This window comes from Rhamphochromis sp. 'chilingali' (genome assembly GCF_963969265.1).
Source record: "Rhamphochromis sp. 'chilingali' genome assembly, chromosome: 21".
Taxonomy (NCBI): Eukaryota; Metazoa; Chordata; class Actinopteri; order Cichliformes; family Cichlidae; genus Rhamphochromis; species Rhamphochromis sp. 'chilingali'.
Genome location: NC_137949.1, coordinates 17,166,359 through 17,186,221, shown reverse-complemented (window position 1 = coordinate 17,186,221; position 19,863 = coordinate 17,166,359). Strand labels below are relative to the sequence as shown.

General features: G+C 39.9%; 1 protein-coding gene and 1 long non-coding RNA gene across 2 annotated transcripts in view; both read right to left on the bottom strand.

Moving 5' to 3' along the window:
- The window catches only part of LOC308390015, a 215,319-nt gene that overhangs the window by 56,484 nt on the left and 138,972 nt on the right, over positions 1-19,863 (bottom strand). The window lies entirely within an intron of this gene.
- babam2 (BRISC and BRCA1 A complex member 2) overlaps positions 1-19,863 on the bottom strand; it is a 126,694-nt gene that overhangs the window by 37,988 nt on the left and 68,843 nt on the right. Inside the window, exon 7 of the mRNA XM_080871203.1 lies at positions 1,463-1,572. Within this exon, the coding sequence (XP_080727329.1) occupies positions 1,463-1,572 (110 nt within the window). The remainder of the gene's footprint in view (positions 1-1,462; positions 1,573-19,863) is intronic.

Here is a 19,863-nt window from a genome sequence, read left to right as displayed (position 1 = left end):
TCACTGGCTCACATGATAGGGTGCGGCAAGGTCTGACAATGGTTTCACCTGAAACCTCTGCTGTTAATGACCCATACCTTGGCTCGTGTGATGAGGCACATGAACAATAATGGGTCAGCAGCCCTATTAAGAGACAACTCCCACTAGGGCTTAAATACCTGGGACTCTCCACCATTTGGTCTTAGAAGCTTCTCAGATGGTGAGAGGCCTTCAAGAAACTGACACAAGTCCAGTTGCTTTTCTTTCCAAGATCTTTAAAGCACCAAAAGGAAAGGTACAATTTAATAATAGCAGATAAAGAAACTAAAGGGCAGAACAAGACAGAGAAGCCACAGATGAGAGTGGAAAAAAAAAAACATGTTGAGACAAGAGAACGAGAGACAGAGAGAGAGAGAGAGAGAGAGAGAGGAAAAGAAAGAAAGGGCAAGAGCGAGAACGGGTGGTGGTGGCGGCGGTGGTGATGGGGGAGGGAGCAGAGGCCTCTTAACCTGGTGCGACGGGGCGTGTGCTTGTAAATAAACATCAGCTCGAGATTATTCTGAGCACGGAAGCCCAGACTGTGGGGCCCTGAGGTCAGAATGGGCCCATACCTGGCTCGCTCTCTCTCTCTCTCTCTCTCGCTCTCTCATTCACACACACGCGCACACACACACACACACACACAGATCTACATCCACACTTACACAGAGATTGTGTTCTGAGCAAAGCCCGGGCACTCAAATACATGAAAACAGACATATATTTGAGATATGAAGACCCACATACATGCATGCATGCATCCAAACACACACACAAACACGCATCTGCACAAACACACACACCCAAATAGAAAGTGACAAATGCACACAAACACATACACTGAATCTAGCAAGACAAAAAAAAAGTTAAACAAAGAAGCCCACTGCAGCGATACCCACACAGTGCCCACAGACTCAGAAAACATTCGAGCGCAGGCGCACACACACACACATGCACACACACACACTCGCACAGTTAACACTCCAGATGTCTGCAGACATCCAGTCATCCCTCAGCTCAGACTCCGTGTGTCATCAATCTCATTTTTTTTTAGTTCTTCTCTTATTGTTTTTGAAAAAGCGTCTGATGAGTCCAGACACTGGGATGTATGACTATTCACAGTGACATAATAAGTCGCTAGATTCACAGCACACTGACTCGAATCCAGAGATTATCTCCTGCATCTGCAGAGCTGGGCCACATCACCTTTAGCTGTGCGCTGCTTTTAAAAGTTAGTTACTGAAAAACTTTTTACTTTAAAGTCTCCACTGGAAGCACTAGAAACACATAAGTCAGTGGCAAGAGTTGTTTTTGGTTGATTGTTTGTTGAGAAAGTTGATTTTTAGAGTGAAATTAAGGTAAATGTTTTTTAATTTCCCCTCCTGATCTTGCCATCACTATGAACACACATTATATATGGCCATACATGGTAAGTGTCACTTACTGTTCGATGCTGGGGGACAGGTACAGTTTAGGAAAGACTTGGGTTGCCTCAGCATCCTCAAAGCTCACTGAGAGAAGGGCCACATCTTCTCCAGGGTCCAGTGCTGTGTCCTTAGATAGAAGAAGCCAGATTGGTTTAGTAAATAAACAAACAATAAATAAAAAAATAAAATATGGACTATGAAGGCATTCAGAGTTATTAAAACACATGAACTAATCAGATCATTAAAGTCAGTCAGAGATTAAATGAAACTTGTGCCATAGTCTCGAATTCAGATGGTAAACTGGTCGAGGTTCTCATCAATCAAAGATGGCTAACCAAATCATTATTCTCCAGTTGCTATGTACTTTTAAAAGAAAAAAGTACAACATCAACAATGTTAAAGAAGAAATTAATTATTTTTTGCAGCAGGAGGAGCAAACGGAAATAAAGACAACCCAAATGAACAAAAACCACCTGGTGTTAGCACAACTTTGGACTTATCCAAATATTCCTCTATGGAGAAAAAACCGTGAGACGTTTGCTTCCCTTAACATGTTACCTAAATTCATGGTAATGATATCACCAACCCAATCATTGTTTCTGGTCAAGCATGGCCACCTCTGATAAACGCATGCCCTGATGGCTCGTCTCCCCGAACAGGACAACGAGCTTCACTGTACCACAAACACTGCTCAAAACTTAAAGAACAAAAATGTCAAATGTCAGCATTCAGTTCCAAATAAATTGAAGCAAAAGGTGTCAAAGAAGTTGCCAATGTGACTGATATTTGTTTAAACATGTGTTTAAAAAAGTGGGGGGTACACCTAAAGATAATTATATTTCTTTTAATATTTGATTTGGCAAGAGTTTATAAAACTCTTCTTGTCTTAATATATACCGTATATATTTCTCTTGTTTTTACTGGCACCTGATAGCATCAGACAGGCCACAATCACAATATAACTACCTGGTACCTGCCAACTACCAGGAGTTGGACCGGTAAAACGTGTGTGGAACAATGAGATGAGATGCCGCTTTAACAATGAGGAGAACCTTGCCACAGCTGTCAAAAAGTCTTGAGTGGAACTTGCCACAAATAAATAAAAAGATAAAATAAAAATAAAGTCCAATGGAAACTTTATCTGGCAAGTTTACCACAACTATGAGGCACGTATATAATTGAAAAATGGCCATAATTTCCCCAATTTACCTGTTTTTTTTATACATATATAGCACATCCAACAATGGATGAAATGATTTCTTAGGATATGATGGAAATGTTAGCATACTCACTCTTGAAAGTAAGATAGTAAACAAACCTACTGAACTATAGGATGTATTTGCTTGTGCTTTTGTGCGTGAGTATAGCCTTGAACACCTGCTAGCATATCTGCAGACTCCTACGCCTTTTCTTTACAGGAAGCTCTCGTCACTCTAATAGCAGACACACTTCCATTTTAATCAATACATCTGCCACCGTTCATACGATAACCTTGTATGTGTACATGCGATGCAACAAAAGCGACAAGTAGCTAAACAGAAAATAACACTACATCTACCTCAAACCACTTGAGTTATTTATAACATGTGCAGTGTCAAATTTCCAAAAGGAAGCAAGTGACGGATTTGATAAGAGGTTCGAAAGAGTTCAGATTGAGAAGCAAACAGTTCCCTGTTTTGGATGATACATTTCACAACAATTGCACAAGCCTCAAAAATATCAAAGTAGATGGAAAGGCGAGGAGGGAAGACACCAGAAGAAACATCTGTTTTGTTTCATGCCACATTAACTTCAACAGCTGCACCATGAGGCTGAGCTGATGACTGGGAGCACCAATCAAATCATGTGTGAGATGGATGCAGAGGCCACCCGGAGCTGCTCGCTGCAAACCTCATCCGTCTCTCTGAGGTTCTAATTTCTCATTCTGTGATGTTTTTCCTAGAGCATGGCTACTTCCCGAGCACTGTCATTAGTGCAATTCCACATCAAACACCATTCTCGACTCCCTATCTCTCTCCATGAAGGCTCAGCAGCGTTAATCAAATGTCTTACAGATGGTTTGAACTCATCCATTTGTTATAATCGCTGCCCGCCGTGGTGAGAGGAAATCTAACCACCATACATGATGGACAGAGGCGCAGTGCAACCAGTTTGCAGCAAAGCAGCCTCTAATGTAATCAAGCTTATTAAATAATCACGCACGCTTTGGTGTGCTAATAACAAAACCAAAAATGACCTCTGGTTTGAGAAAAATAAACTCCTTCACTGAACATTTTCTCCTTAAGTGGAGTGGAATTAATTTCTCACCATGTAATCGAATGATTTTTAATCATTTGCTTAATTAAAGAAAAAAAAAACAATCGAATTAATCAAAAACAATAAAATCAATAATAAATAATTACAGAATCGAGAGTAAGAAAAATGTCAGAGGACCAAAAGGCAAAGAAAAGGCAAATAAAATAAAAAGGGCTATTAATGCAGCTCTTTACTCTGCAGTACATTTATATAGTAACACATGTATTTATTGGTCACTACAATGGCTTAAGCTACACTGACTGTCACGCAGTGTGTTGTCGCAGCAGATACATTAGGGGGTAAAGACATAAGACGTCGAAAGGAGGCAGAGAAAGACGACAGGGTGTGTGGCATCCAAACGTGTTGCCTGATGGAATCAGCTCACATCAATATAGTGTGCATCAGTAAACAAGAGCTGCTCTCTGTCTCTCAGCAGCGCTCGCGGCTTCTGCCGCTGACAATATGGGACAGATAGGAACAGGCGTGGAGATGTGGGGCTGGGGTGGGCGTGGGGTTTGGGAAAAGATTGTTTTGCTCCAGTTTGTAGCTGTCAAGTCCCGTTCTCATCTTTAAAGGTGATTTAATGGATGCTTCCTTCGGACTGGGAGAGAGTAAACAGACGGATGAGAACCAACAGGAAGGTGGAGAGGGCTAGGAGGGGAGCATGGGCCAGCTCTGCATGGGCTGCAGTGGACCATCCCTCGATTCGGTCAGACCAAGGGCGCCGTTGAAGGGAGAGCCTTTTTGCGGAATGAATCAGACTGATCTCGTCCCAGAAGACAGCGAGGAGCTGTCACAAGTCATATTGCATCAGTGAAACAAACAAACTAAAGGCAGACCCTTTAACTTTTAGCTATTGCCATTCTAAATTAATGTGCTGTGCAAAAGAACTGGACTACACAGATAAAAATAGTTGTTTTGTCTTGTTTAGGTAAGTATAACTGCACATCAAACTTTTGCGCGATTATTTTACAACCTCACTTTTGTTTGTAAAACTGAAAAGTAAGTAGTGTCATCCAAGTCTGATCCAAGTTTAAACTTTTCCTCCAAGACTAAGAGTCTCAATGCTTCCTAGTAGCTATGTGACGCCGTTTTTAAGTCTTGACAAAGGCCCGAATATCAGAATCACATATGCCTCTACCATGTATAGAGATTTACTTGTTTCCCATTATCATGTAGTGGACAACTGCTTCCTAACCTGGGGTTTGTCTCGTAGCTGAGAGTTGAACAACTTGCTCTCAACTTCGTGTCATTGTTGCACCAGTAAACAATGACATGAAGTTGAGAGATTGGTGAATCTCATCACCACAGGTTGATGAACTTTATTGACAAGCCATGGTTTTTTTTTGTTGCCACATTACATCTTACATAGGTCCTCTCCTGGCCAAATACTGGGCTTTGGAGGCTGACAACCAATAGTAAGAATGATTAGGATACATATGGTAAAGTCCAAGGGTCTTCTAAGTAAAAGTGTGTTTTACTTTCATTTCAAAAAATTGGATACATCATTAACTAAATAAGGAAAAGGTCTTTTTGTAAAAACACTGGAATGGGGAAGTGGGTTTTCCTTTGTGGTTGGATAAAACCTGTCTTTTGGGAGATTTGGAGACAAAAACTTATATATGCAGTAAAAACACTGCTATGAGTGCGCCCCGTTATAGGTGAAGTGGATAAGATTGATCATCATTGCAACGGATACTTTACCCCACCGAAGCATAAAACACAGCTCACAAGGAAGCTGGCTAACATCAAAAAGAGCACTAAAGCATTGACCTAGCAAAACTCCCCAAATCCCAGAATTTTAAGCAATGGAACAAGCTCAAAAACCCCTAGTTGCAGAGTTCTCCTCTGCAACAGACAAGACTAAATGAATCCAAACCAAGTGAAATCAATCAAGCCAAAGCAAATGTCTTCATGTCATAATCTAGACAATCTTAATTTAGTATGGATGTTATCATCATAAGTCATCAAATATGTTTTTAGTGAAGGAATCCACAAATTCGATAGACTTCTACTCTACTCTACTCACTGCCTGGCAATCGGTGAGAGTTAAGAACCAATTGATTAATCGTGCAACTTAAACTAAATTGCGGCTGACTGAGAGGTTAAACATTTGGATAACTTAGAGAAAAAAGATGTCAGATCTTGCTGTCTTTGTGAGTGAATGCTGCTTGTGGGGAAGATGCTATTTTTGACTCTTAGAACTGTCCAAGTATTGCAAACCGACAACAGTGTAACCTAATTTTTTCTTTTTTTAAATCTCCAATTTCATGATCCCTGAAGTCCCATGAGCTGTAGATTCAAGTACCCAGACTCCTGAGTATTAAAAGATATAAAAAAAAATTTCAAGAGTACGGAGAGAGAGACAAAGATGTTTATCTAAAGCTTGAACTTGAACTCAAATTTCATGATGCAATTTTCTGGGGAAAAAAAGTTTGTTCTTAAGTGGGGTGTTTAAAGTAAATTAAAGCGTAGAGAGGCAATACAAATGATTTACTTGACAGCTGGTTTTGGTTATGGAATACACAGAAGGGATGTGCTTGCAGTGCAGTGGTAATTTAAAAACTCCTTTCTTCTCTCAAAACTATCCCAATGAGAACAAAAGTTGACCTTTTAACCTGCTTGCCTTGAAACCATTACTTAAATTAAAACAGAAGAGCATTTCCCTCTGTAATGAAATAAAAGGCCCCAAATGGCCATTAATGTTTCTCCCTTTTAACCAAATACACTTGAGGGCAGCTGCTGCTTGCTTATGTAAAGAGTTAGTTGAGAAGAAACAAAAAAAGCCTTTCCTCCACAAGCCACAGGCAGAACCTTAATGAAGAGGCTTCTTCATCAGTAAGTAATGAGCACTGAAATGGCCTCACTCTGAGGACTGCAAGACAGGGAGGGCATCCTGCAGCAGTTGCAGTTCTACGTTGTGCCCAGTATTTACTACGTGCCCTCAGAGAATATGACTCAAGAGCTCAAGGACTAGTTTTAAGAAAGAGGGTGAAGAGCACGTACATTTGTGTGGACATCAAGGTTAGAGGGTGCCTCCAAGTCAAGCTCTTTCACGTGGCCACAACTACACATCTTCCATGCTCGTTACTCTTTCAGACATAAATGCATACACAAACGCGCTTTTCCTTGTGTCCGTCCTTGTGCTCCCCGATGCCCTGGCCTCTGGCATCTCCTCTGTGTCGCATGTGACAGGTTGGAAATGTGACAGCTGTCCTTATGCCAGACCAAGTCTGACCAAAGTCACACACACAAACACACTCATCCGCGAATGCTGCACAGGGGCTCAACTGCAGGGCTCAAACGGAGGAGGTAAGGGCACTTTGTCCATCTTCTTCGCCCAACTTTAAATGTCATGCCCAACGTAATGGGCCGGCTTGACTGACAGCAGGGTTGTTGTGTGAGGACGTGTCCAGCTTCTAGGCTTTGAGTGCCCCTGTAGACATGCTGGACACAGTGCTTCATCCCTGTACACAGTGTTGAGCAAAAGTATTGAACCGCCCCTTATTTATTTATTTATTTATATTTTGCTAGGAGAATGGGAAATAGGTGCAGTGACTTATTGAATTATCTGCAAACATACATGAAAATACAATATTAAGCAAAAACAGAGTTGGAGCAATTTAAGGAGCTCAAAGAGATTAATATTTGGTATAGCTACCAAACTCTCTTAGGCAAACTTTATTGTAATTTCTTTAGGTTTTTTTCAGGAACTTCTCTCCAGGATTCTTGAAGGAGATTCAAAGTTCTTCTTGGGATTGTTGGCTGCCTTTTATTTCACTTTCTGTAAAGATTATGCCAGACTGCTTCAATAATGTTGAATTCCGAGGTTTGGGGAGGCCAATCCATGAACTAGTGTTCTATTGTGTGTGTGTTTTTTTCTGTTATCCAGGTATGCTTTTACTGCACTGATAATTTATTAGGGATGATAGTGATGCAAAAAAAATGAAGCCATTGCCAATCAGACACTTTCCAGATGGAATTACACGGTGGATCTAAGTCTGCCTATATTATTCTGCATTCGTAATTCATTAATAATTCCATCAATTTAACTTTCTTTTACAAATGGCAGTAGGCACTCACTATTGTACCTCTCTTCTGACCTTCTGTTGACAATGGTTTCAACCAAAATTTTGAAATTTTGATTCATCATTTCATAATACCCGTTGCCACTGACTTTCAGCATAATTCTTATGTTATTTGTCATAATACAGCCTACGTTTCCTTTGCTTATAAATCTGTTCTTGGGAGCCACATTTCCACTGAGCCCATTTCTGATGAGGCTTCGTTGAACAGTAGATACATTTTTCTTTGCTTTTTTTAAAGACTTCCAGATACTGTTTATTAACTTAATTTGTCCTCCACTTGTCCAATTTTGTCAAATGGTTCATTGAAATATGCCAAATTTTTAGCCAAGAGTTTTTAGGAGTTACCTTGTTGGCAGACAGACAGTCTTTGGCATTTTTCATAGATTCAACAAAAGAAATTGGATCAAATTTTATATCTGCTATAGGTAAACGGTTCTGCATACTGATTGCTTTTGATATGGTGTTTTTATGCTTCGTTTTTTTTAATGCTAGGGCAGGACAGAGGTGTGGTAAGTCCCAAGTTTGACTCCACCGTCTGCGTGGAGTTTACAGTTCAAAGACATGCAATTAGTGGGGTAAGGTTAACTGGTTATTCTAAATTGCCCATAGGTGTGAGTGTGGATGGTTTCTCTCTCTGTGTTTGTCCAGGGTGTACCCTGAACCTCTCGACCTATGGTAGCGGAGATAAGCTCTAGCTACCCTAACTCTGACAAGGATAAGCAGGATTTTAGAGAAAAGTGTCATCCAAGTACTAAAGTTTAATAGGTCTGTTAAGAGGCATGTATTTTACCAAAAAAACAGTCCAGAAAGAAAAGAAAAAAGTCCATTCTTAATAACGCGACATGAAATATTGCTGTTTTGTCCCAAATATTTCTTTCAGTAACCAGTGTTAATGTTGTGAACATGCATGTTTTAACCCAAACCTCAGTCAGTTCCTGAAGTAATTTTGGTTGCCCAAACCTAACCAAAAGGCGAATGAAAGCTAAATTAAACAGAAAATGAACACATAGTTCAACTAAATGCAAATGCTCAAAGGAGCAGCAAGTGGTTGAGTCTTGTGATTTATGTGTCAATTTTTCAGATACAATAGTTTACTTTCAGCATTCAATATTGCTGTGGTCAGAGCATAAAGACACAGATGCTAAAGGTCACATCATGCTCATCTTTTAGACACCAGTATCTTTGTACTAAGCAGTAGTACTTCATGCCCCCGAGACGAGAATAGTTTAAATAAAAAAAACAAAAAAACAGAGTTCACTCTAATGTGGGAGTCACTCCACACTGACTTTCATACAGGATTGTCATACTGGTTTCTATCAAGGTAGTGTGACTAAATCCAATCTTTGAAGCTGAATATTAAACCTTGGGTATTACTGAATTACCAGAGTGGTTGGTGAGATGTCGAATAATATCATTTTAGATGGAGTGTAAAGTTGTCTTACATTGCTGCCAATTATATCTTCATATTGGTCATACTATGCTCCTGAATGCTGCGCTGTAAGTTTGAGTGTGTGAGAAAAACGCTAGCACTAAATAATGAATCCAAATGAAAAGAAACACAAGAAAAACAGAGTGTTGGAAAGCATGTCCTTATTCAGGAGTTATTATTTCCTTATCTTTGGTGGAAATTGCTTTCATTCTACAGCAAATACATTTCATTGTGCTCTTTTAAGAAGTGTTGAGAGCCATCAATGTCAAGCAATTTCAGCAAAACAGAAACAAAATGCACTGACCAGCATAACATGTTAAATAATAGTTGGAGTCCTTCAGCAGAATGTAATGAATGAATGCCTGACATACTGTGTTATGTGTTTGTGTCAGGCTTTTCATACGTTTGACAGCAACTTACGTCATCACTCCTCGAGGGAGCAAATCACAGGGTCAAGGTGGTAGCTGCCAAAATGTCTCTTTGCATGACATGAAATGTTCTGATTGAGAAAGAGAGTTGAGGATATTGTTCCTAATGATGTGGTGCTGCTGTCTGTACTGCAGGCACCATGATGATCCCACTCCCTCCACCTCAGCAACAGAGCATGCAAGAGAAAGCACTAAAGTGGCATGTCCAAGAAGGCCTAACGTTCCCTTGGAAAATCTCATCTGTTTTAGGCCATTTTCAAACCCTCCATTTCAAAAAGCACTCATGTCATTCAGTAACTCAGGCAGGTAGATAATTAACCAGGCAACCTTGTGTCACTGCATAGCTGTACCTCGTGCCAGGGCTCAATTTTGATGTGAGGACAATAGTCGGAAGATTACAGAACACACATGCTCCACCTGGAACCAACTTGGTAAAACAGCACCCAAACACACCTAAACATTTCTCTGTTGCCACAGTCACAAAGGCTCTGTGCACGGGGTGTGTTTGCAACCTGAAGAATATGAGCGTGCCTCTTAGTGTGTGGAGACTGTTAGTATGAAGGGTGCGGTCACAAATTGTAATCTGCCCAGTAGTACTTGCCAGTACATTTTATAACAAATCAGCGAGTACCAGCAGAAAAAAAACCCCAAACAATCCTCAGAATGTATTCTGTCAATTTAAGCTGTGTCGATATTAATAAGTTGTCATTGCTGATTATAAAAATCAACAGAAACTTGGACTTTTAAAAACCACGTTTCATTACAGAAAAGGGCAAGCACTTAAAAAACAAACAAAAAAACTAATTTATTACCATCAGCTGGCTAAAATAAGTTCAACAATTCCATACCAACAGCGCCAAAGTGGAAAAAACATGTTGCCTTCCTGAGTAGAAAGATGTTCACAGGCAGTCAGCCTCAGTAAATTATTAGCAGGTTATTGGTTGAAGCATCCATCTATCATTTATACACACAAAAATACAGTGAACTGTGCTACATATAAATATATTGAATTTATAAACAAGGGACCAGCCTTTTAGTACTAGAAACTGCCTGTTTTCCTAAAGTGGCTCGCTTATAGTCCAAGTGATGCAGTTTGCGCAGACTTAATGTCTAATATTTTTATTTTTGCCTTTTTAAATTTACTGGGATTCATAAACAATCCCAGTAAAATTCATGGCAAAATAGACGTGGACATTTTGGCCTGGATATTCAGTGGCTACTCCAGAAGTGCTATAAAGAGTGTCCCAAAAGCAAAGTCAGTAGTTGATGAGGTCCTAGATTTAACATAGTCTTATAAACATCTTCAAAGCATAGGATGACCAAAATCTGCATGTACTGTACATTTCTGGGCCATCAGGTGAGTGTTTAGGGCAAATGCCAGCCAGACAGTCACTGTATTTCGTTGCCTTGCTGTATTTCCCTGTACTTGTTGTCTGTCTCCACTGCTCATATAAAAGGCCAAATGTGGTTTAGTTTCGGCTATATGGCTGAGATTTTCAGTTACTGTGGTATTCATTCTGGCCTTTCTTTAAATCACTTTAATCCCATGACAATAACAAACAAAAGCAGCAGGCAGTCACTTTTGACAACTACTTGACACGTTACTGGATGAAACATCTATCATCACATCTAAACACCCTCAAATCTATGAACAAAATGACTTGTTGTTCACCAAAGGACGGCAGTTAGTTGAAACCAGATTATTAAGTGTCTAGAGAGAGAGAGAGAGAGAGAGAGACATGTGATCCAAATGTTGTCAGAAGTAAGTTCCTCGTAAGAAACCTGCCTGGATGACCACTTAGTCGCCACTATTTAAAATAAGTCTTAAAAATGCAAAATCTTAGTCAAAAGTGCAAAAGGCCAAACAGTGTTGTGGTTTCAGTTATGGTGGTATTCATCATGGCTTTTTATTAAGTCTGTTTAATCCCATAATTATCATAAACGCAGCTGAAAAAACATCACAAGCACATCATGTTACAAAAGAATTAACCAATGATGTCCCCACCCCAAAAGAAAGAAAACACAGCATCACCTATTACTGACTCATAATTATATGATAAACTTAAGGATGTGCGCGACTACTCGACCAGACCTTACTATACCTTAACTGGCTCCTGTCGAGGCTGTATTTCAGCCAGGTGTGTCCGACTGCGAGGAGGCCCAGGGTAGACCCAGGGCACGGTGGAGAGATTACATCTACCAACTGACCTGGGAACGCCTTGGTGTTTCTCTTTCAGATGGAGAGGGGTGTGATTTTTGTCAGTTTGAAGGATAACGTGCAATTTTCATAATGCACAATGTGAGGAGCTGAATAGTTAAGCGGCATGATTCTTATAGAAGAATATGACTAATGGTTTCGAATGCCTTTGTTCAGAGAGTCATTGACATTAAACGGTTGTCAAATTTAACTTGAAATCTGAGTTAGTTTTAGACTAGTGGGTTCATCTCATTTTTTTCCCTTGTATAGTTGACTAATAAATTAGATCCCTAGATCAATACTTCCACCAGAGTACCATGGATGAAATACGACTTAATATTACAACCAGTATGGTCAACAGTGCAGTCAAGACTCCAAAACATTATATGTATGCATCTACGTGGCACCAAGTGCTCTCTTTCTATCTTCTTCTATCTTCTGTACTCATTAAAAATCTTTGCCTTTTCCAGAGGTGATAACTGGCACATGGCCAATAGTTTTGCCACTGAGACACTTGAGCTCTGACACACAAGTCATATGTGTGGCTGTGGCCAAGTGTTACCGATAGCGTGTCACTGATAACATGTCACTGCAATGATCTGGCCTACATTGAAGCGGGGGCTCAAAGCCACAAGGGTGACTCAAGTCACATGTGGACAAACACACGGCTGTGTTTCTAGGAATCCGTGAATGCATATAGTATGTTCACAATGACAACACAATACAGAGTGATCTATAGGCCAGCTGCCACCGTACTACATGGTGATGGTATTTTGTGGTATACCAAATTTTTAACAAAAAAACATCATCTACTTGGACTAGAGTTGTGTCACAATAATGCAGTTGGTTATTGTGACATTTTCTAGGGCTGACAATTCTAATTGCATTAATAGTGCTTCACTGACAGTGTTGCTTCACTGCACCATTAATTAATGAGTTTATTCAGATTTTTGTGATCATTCAAACCACTGCAGCTCCCCATGCTCATTTAAAGCCAATGGGAATTTTGGCCTAAATAACCATCAAGTTATAAAATTGTTAGTTCCCGACAAAATGTTATTTCTTTGTGACAGAAAACACAGCCTTTAGTAAACTGCAGTTCATGGCAATTATACTGGTGACATAGCAAAAAAATGCAGAAAGACAAAAAAGAAATTCATTTTTCTTTTCACTTGCAATGCATTATTGATATTTATCAATTTAAAGTTAGAATTTTTTTATAGTTTGACCCAGTGAACCAACCTTACTGTATGTGTTCAATCTCATTACATCCATATTCAAGCTGGATTAATTTGCAAAAAAAAGAAAAAGAAAAAGGAACACTTCGTTCTGCTGCTACTTCATATGAAAAGCACTGAGCTGGTGGAAAGAGTGGTGTAAACAACATGCGGGTGACTTCCAGTCATGTGAGTGGAGATGAAATGTCAGACCTTTTCAGAAAGGTGATGGTGTTGTCATGATGGCGTATGAAAGTGGAGGACAAGCCTGTTGTAGAAAGGAAACACTTGCCTTTTAACATGTTAATATTGTGAAGTGCTTCATGCCAACTAAATCCATGATCTTTTTTATGGTGCATAAACGGAAACACGGAGTGAATGCAAACTAATTCCACATCTAAATATGGCTTTTGTTGGTCTTTAAAGGTGATGTGACTCTGAAAGCACTCGTATGTTGTTTCAACACTCCTTGGCAATCAACTCATCCTAATGCCATTTCTCTTCTTAGGGTGTCAAATGTTGTCATTCTGTCTGATACTGTGGCATTGCATAGATATGCAAAGTAAAGGGGTTTATTTTAACCCAAACCACAATCTTTTCTGCTGGTTACTCTCAACTCTGGAAATTATGTCACCACCTCTCCTCTACCAGCCTCCGTTTGAGGCCTTCATACATCTGCAAATGGGGCTGTTACATGTGAAAGGCCAGTGCAACTGCAGCCAAAGCATCTGAGCACTGACGCTAAAGGACACCTTGTGAGTAATGGGGAGACGTAGGAGGCATCTGAAAAAGCTCCACTATACAGCACGTCGGGATGAAAACGTGTTGGCCTCTTTACATCATTAACCTTCGTGTTGGAAAATGACACTTTACCAGTTTGTTTAAAAGTAACTCCAAGGGGTCGTTTACAAGCGGCCATATGCAAGAAATTGGCAGCGAGCCCATCTCACCAACCGCTTTGAGCTACCAACAGTATCTCATGGCATGGGAGTGAGAACAGGCTGCCTCTGTTGCCTCTGTCTGCGAAGTGCTTGATTTATATTGGCAGTTTTGTCTGTCTCCAGTCATTATTAACAGAAGTCTCAATTTTATAAAATGTGGTCACATTCGATGCCTCTTGTGGTTTTTAAACAAGGCTTGCTAACATGAGCTAAATTATACCCAACCTCACATGGACTACAGAAAATACTTTTTGATCAAAGCTGCATGAAAACTACTGTTGTCAACAACTGTTGACAATCCCATTCATCTTTACTGCCTGGGTCACACAGCTGTAATGTTTGCAAAGTTTGAGCTAAAAGAGACCAAAACATCTGGGATATTCTCACTGTGCCTCACCTTAGGAACGTTAACATGTGACATTATAGAGCTTATTAGCACATTTATAACAGCCTTGCAAATTGGATTATTGGAAAATAATTCACTGAATCTTGGATATTTGATTTGCAGTCTGTGAATACAGTTGTTTGTTTCTGCTTCTCTGAGATTATGATGATTGATTTGTGCTTTGGTGCATTGCTTTAGTGAAATAAAGGGAGAGGAAGGAAGGCAAAGCCAGGCAGAGACAGTGTTTATTTATTGTGGGTCTTTTTGAAGTCATTGGTAAGTCAAGGGTAAGCCAAAGCACAGTTTCACAAATGAGCACAGACATGTAATGTAGAGGGACAAAATTTCACATTGAAGTTACGAGAGGTGCTGAGAAGGCCAAGGATTTGAGACTTAAATAAAAGCTGCCCAACGCCAGGATTCATATGAGAGAAACACAAAGGATTAGGAAGAAGAACATCTGGAGGTGTTGCAGAAAAATAACATATAGATGGTGCATAACTTGACGGGGAGCGAGGGTGGAAAGTAGGCCAAATGGAAGTAATTCAATGGAGGCGTGGAGCAGTGGAGCGGGGACGGAGGAGAAAGAGGGGGAGGGTGCTGGGGGTGGTGGAGGTATTCTCCTGAGACTGTAATGTTGGAAACCTCTGATGCTCAGCTGGGGGTACAAGCAGGTGGGTGGGACTGCTCGTTTGGAGACGCAGTGTGGGTGGTTATGGGGGAGGGGGAGTCAGGGATTCGCAGAGGGAAACGGGAGGCGGACATGACCTTTGGTATCAAGGAGTGATACTGGGGTCACTGCAGCAGTGGGGAGTGGATGTGAGCTGTGTGCCCTCTCACCACCCCTCCTAAGGCTGTGATGGATGCCGAGGTGCTCGCCTTCATCTCCTTAAATACAATTCTGACATTTGTTTCCACACTTGAGAAAGAGGTGATGAACCATTGTTACAAGCCTTCTAGAAGGCACGTGAAATCTCATCATTTCCTGATATAGAAGATGAGCACTTATCTATTTATATATACACTCGTAGGGATGTAAAGAACATCAGTAAAGCGGGGGTTGGGTTCATGTTTTCTTCCTTTCTTTAATGCCACGATACTGCATATACTGAATGTTTTCAGCAGAAAAAACCCTTACACTAATTACCAGTGACAATCAAACAAATGGTCTCAAGTGTCATCACCACCAAGATGACACGCACACAGAAAATATGTTCCCTGACTGCATGTCTGCTATGACATCATGATGCCACAGATGACTCAGATGCAGTGAGAAATATGTTTGTTTATCGTGCGCAGACAATTATCAATTCATCAGCGTCAGAGGCATTCTGTGGCATTAGTCACTGCATATGGTCCCACACCTAGTTATGATATGATACGGGAAGACTTAATAGGCCAAATGTGTGTCATCATCAGTGAGATGAGACAGTGTGCCAAGGTGTTTCCGATGAATTCTCACTTCTGATGAAGAACATGCAGTTTACTTTGGCGCTGAGCCATAAAAGAAAATTAATCTGGGAAATGAAAACGCATGAAGGAAAAAAAGATGGGAGGCATTTTAAAACAAAGAAAAAGAAGGAAAAGGTCAAGGAGCTCACATCTTCTGTTGTTGCTAAGCACCTCATCGTGCGGCAAAGCTCTTGTGCCGCTAGTAATGTGTCACAACGAGGACTGATGGAGAACGCCCGACTTCTTCACCTTGGGGCATGACCTTTCTGACAGCGCCATGTGTAAACGCAGCACCAGGGTTGATGCTCAGAGTGATGGGTCAGTGCAGCACTACATAAAGGAACTGCCACCTGTATTTGGATGAATAACAAAAGCTTCTGACCTTGTCACATTTACACTGTTGGCTTCGTTACACTTACTGAATAAATAGACACACACAAAGAAACTGACATGTGAAAAAAATATATTTTGGAGGCTCTGCTAGGCAGCTGGCTATTTTAAGTCTACAGTTAAACCTGAAAACTATGAACCAGTAAGTTGATACACAAAACTAAATAAATACACAATAAATAAAAACAAAAGGTGGGATAAAATATAAAAGTTACAAATGCCTAAATATCATTACAAGTCCTGCCTCTGCTCCTCATCAAAGCCAACAAAGTCTAAAGCAGCCGGTGAGAAAAAGTAACTATATGTATCTGTGGCTGCAAAACGAACCTGTTCCAGAGGCAAATCCCCAAAACAGCAGCACAAATTCCAAATTCCAATGTGCCGACTAAAATTTGGGTATATTAAAAAAAAGTTCCGCTTGTTATTTGATATCATTTTTAGTATACGATGCAGACAGAGTTCTAAAATGTTACTGTTTTCTTGTTTTTATGACAGGTGGTCTGATAAATTTCACTATAACTAAATAATTTAGTGCTTAGCAGCTACTTAAAACTAAACTCAAAAAAACAATTAAATGGAAGATAAAACAAAAAATAAACGAAGGCAATAAATTTGGTCCCAAAAAGGAAAACTACCATGAATGTTTCCAACAAACCGTCTGCTAGGGTTTGATATAACTAATGGCTCAACACCCTGGCGCCGTGTAGGGCACGTAGACAGGTCAGCTATTTCCACCAATCATAACACACTGACTGAGTGACCCCTCGCTATTATTTTTGTTTGTTTGTTTTTGGCAGGTTTTTACTGCACAACAAAAGAGACATATGAGTGAGGCAAAACACAAAAGGTGATGCTTTTCATCCAGGATAGCATAAATTATTAAACAATTCAGCCCAAGACGGCGCTCTCTCTGTAAGAAAATGGTTGAAAAAACAGCAGTGAAGAATATGTTGAGATCAGCAGTGTTATTACTGACAGGGCTGCAGCCTCTCCTCTGACACACTTAAAAAATTGAAGGAAACTTTTTAGAGTTGACATCAAAAAGGTGATCAAACCACCTGTTCAAACAGCTTAAACATGAAGAAAATCGACATGGCCAAAGTGCAACATCATAACAACGAAAGCTGTCTTTAACTTGCAATCCAGGTGTCTTTGAATTTGTTGCTTTGAAGACCAGAAAAAAGGTCTGTGAAAACTCGCAGCCTGTTGCTGCCTTCAAAGTGACTTTGGTGCATCAAGATGGAGATAAAATGCCAACAACATTGAATGTGACTGTTATCAGTTTGCAACTGAATGGAGTTAAGTTCGCAATTACAAGCCAACTATTTGTGATAATATGGATATTAACTGTGATAAACTGGCAAGATGGCAAACCTGTTGCTAGCTACATCTGTTCATCAGCAAGATTAGAAACAGAAAGACCTCCACAAATAGTGACATAGTTGCTGCAGAATGATAATTTACCTGCCAAAAACAAGTTTCAGTTGCTATTTCAGAGAGACATATTGCAGATTAGTTGCCGTAACTGGCACAGACTGACTCAGATTGACTGCATTTGCCTGAAATTGCCTGAATTTATAAATTAGCTGGTAATTATTAGCAAACTTTTACCATTTTTATCTTTATCTGAGAGTGATTGTAGAGTCTGAGTAAAGACAGGTCGCTTCCCACCAGGAAACCTGTGCAATCCCCTGTGCTAGTTTTAATTTAGTGTGTCTGAGCCATCAGATTGCTGTAATTTGCTGTAATGCTAAAGGGCTCACGAATTACTGTAGTGCATTTACTTTAAAACTTTATTATTAAAATAAAATTTAATTCTACCAATAAATCAAATTTGCTATTTATTATAAAGGCACAGTAAAAATACACAAGGAACTACCTGAGGTGGTCACTGAAGCAAAATGTGATGGCCCCCCTCCTTAATGCTTGCTGAATACTATCATATGTTCTTTTGGTTTAGTGGGAGTTCTGGCTTGCTTATGGCTCCACTGAGGGACAAAGGCTGACCTCTTCAATGTCCCACCAAATATTCTTCATCATTTTAGACATTCTGACTCCAGGGACCGGGAAAAGCAGAGGTGTAAAAAAAGAAAATACAATTCCTCATAGATGTGCCACATCTGGTTCTGCCATCAGCCTATTCCAGTAAAAGCTGAAACACGTTTATTAGTGTGAATGCTTGAAAAGCATTCACAGTATTGTTCTTCTAATCTTTATTCTTCTATTTTATTATCTATTCCGTACGTTTTTTGAAAGCCTACTCCTTCAAAACCGTTCAACTTAGAAAAACCATTCAAACACCATTAGATTCCTATTCTTTTGGACATGATTGCTTGTATTTTTCTCATTTTTAACATTTATATTTTTAATTTTATTCAACTTTATTCAACAAAAATTTCCCATGTATTTCAATGGGGAGACCCTTCAAATTCTCATTCAACTTACTCATTTTTAAACTCTTACTACTTCAACATACGTTCACATAGAGCCACCATTCAAACTTTAAAACGAAGACAAGACATTCAACTATTCAACTTGTATTTATCTTTTCAATATCTATTATACTTTTTCTTCAGTTCCAGTTTAAGTTTCATGATGTTTTTTCACCCGTTTCAGAGTTTATAATGGGTGTGTATGGGACGGAATGTTGGGGCTAGAGTGAGGCAGCTCAACTGCTAGAGTGAGAGGAGCAAAAAAAATAATCTTAAAATCTTTTTTAAAACTGCTGCTGTGTCCGCAGCGTTTGCTCTACAGGTATGATTTTACCCTCAAAACGTAGCCATGGCTGTCCTCTTTCATCCAATGTGTTTACTATTGTACTAGGTGTTATGGTTCTTTCATAAATGTCACCAATGCACAGCCTCCTCCCTCCAACTCTTCCATAGACTCTAATGTTAAAATGGCTCAGAAGGTTCGTTTGAAAATCAGAAGAGCATGGTGTCTTTCCACTGTCACCACGTCCATATAATAAACTCCACAGGCATGAAAACTGAGAATTCAGTAGACTAGAAGCTGCTGTCGCTCACGGTGAAAGAATTTTGTCAACACGACTTTTACTTTTCATTTGGGAGCGATTTGTTTCAGCCTGACTTTTCTGTTCATTTTAAGCAGCAAAAGTGAGGTGCATGTCTGTGTCCGTGTGTATGGAGCCATTGGGTGCGGTCACTATAGCAACCAGGCTCACACCTGCCTGCTTAACGAGCTCTGCCTGCCACTCTGCCAAAATTCATCTTAAACACTTCTCTTTCAACTGCTGCTGTGTCCACAGTGTTACAGCCATCATTTTACCCTCAAAACGTCGCCATCGTTGTTCTCTTTCCAACATCTTGTCTTTCAAAGCTCAGAGATGTAAACTTTTTAAACTGTGTGGGTCCAAGTGGAGGGATCACATTTTAGTCATTCAGTGATTCAAAGAATATGACCTTTTAATATTCTTTCAGATGTTTTCTGACTCTAAATGTTCTTTTCTCATTTCTTAGGTTTTTCTAATTTACAATTAAAACATTTTCAGCTTTTTTCCAACTTCTTCTTCTGTGTAACCTTCAGCTTTTAGCAGTTCAGCACTTTTGTTTTCAGGTTAAATTCGGGTTGTTTTT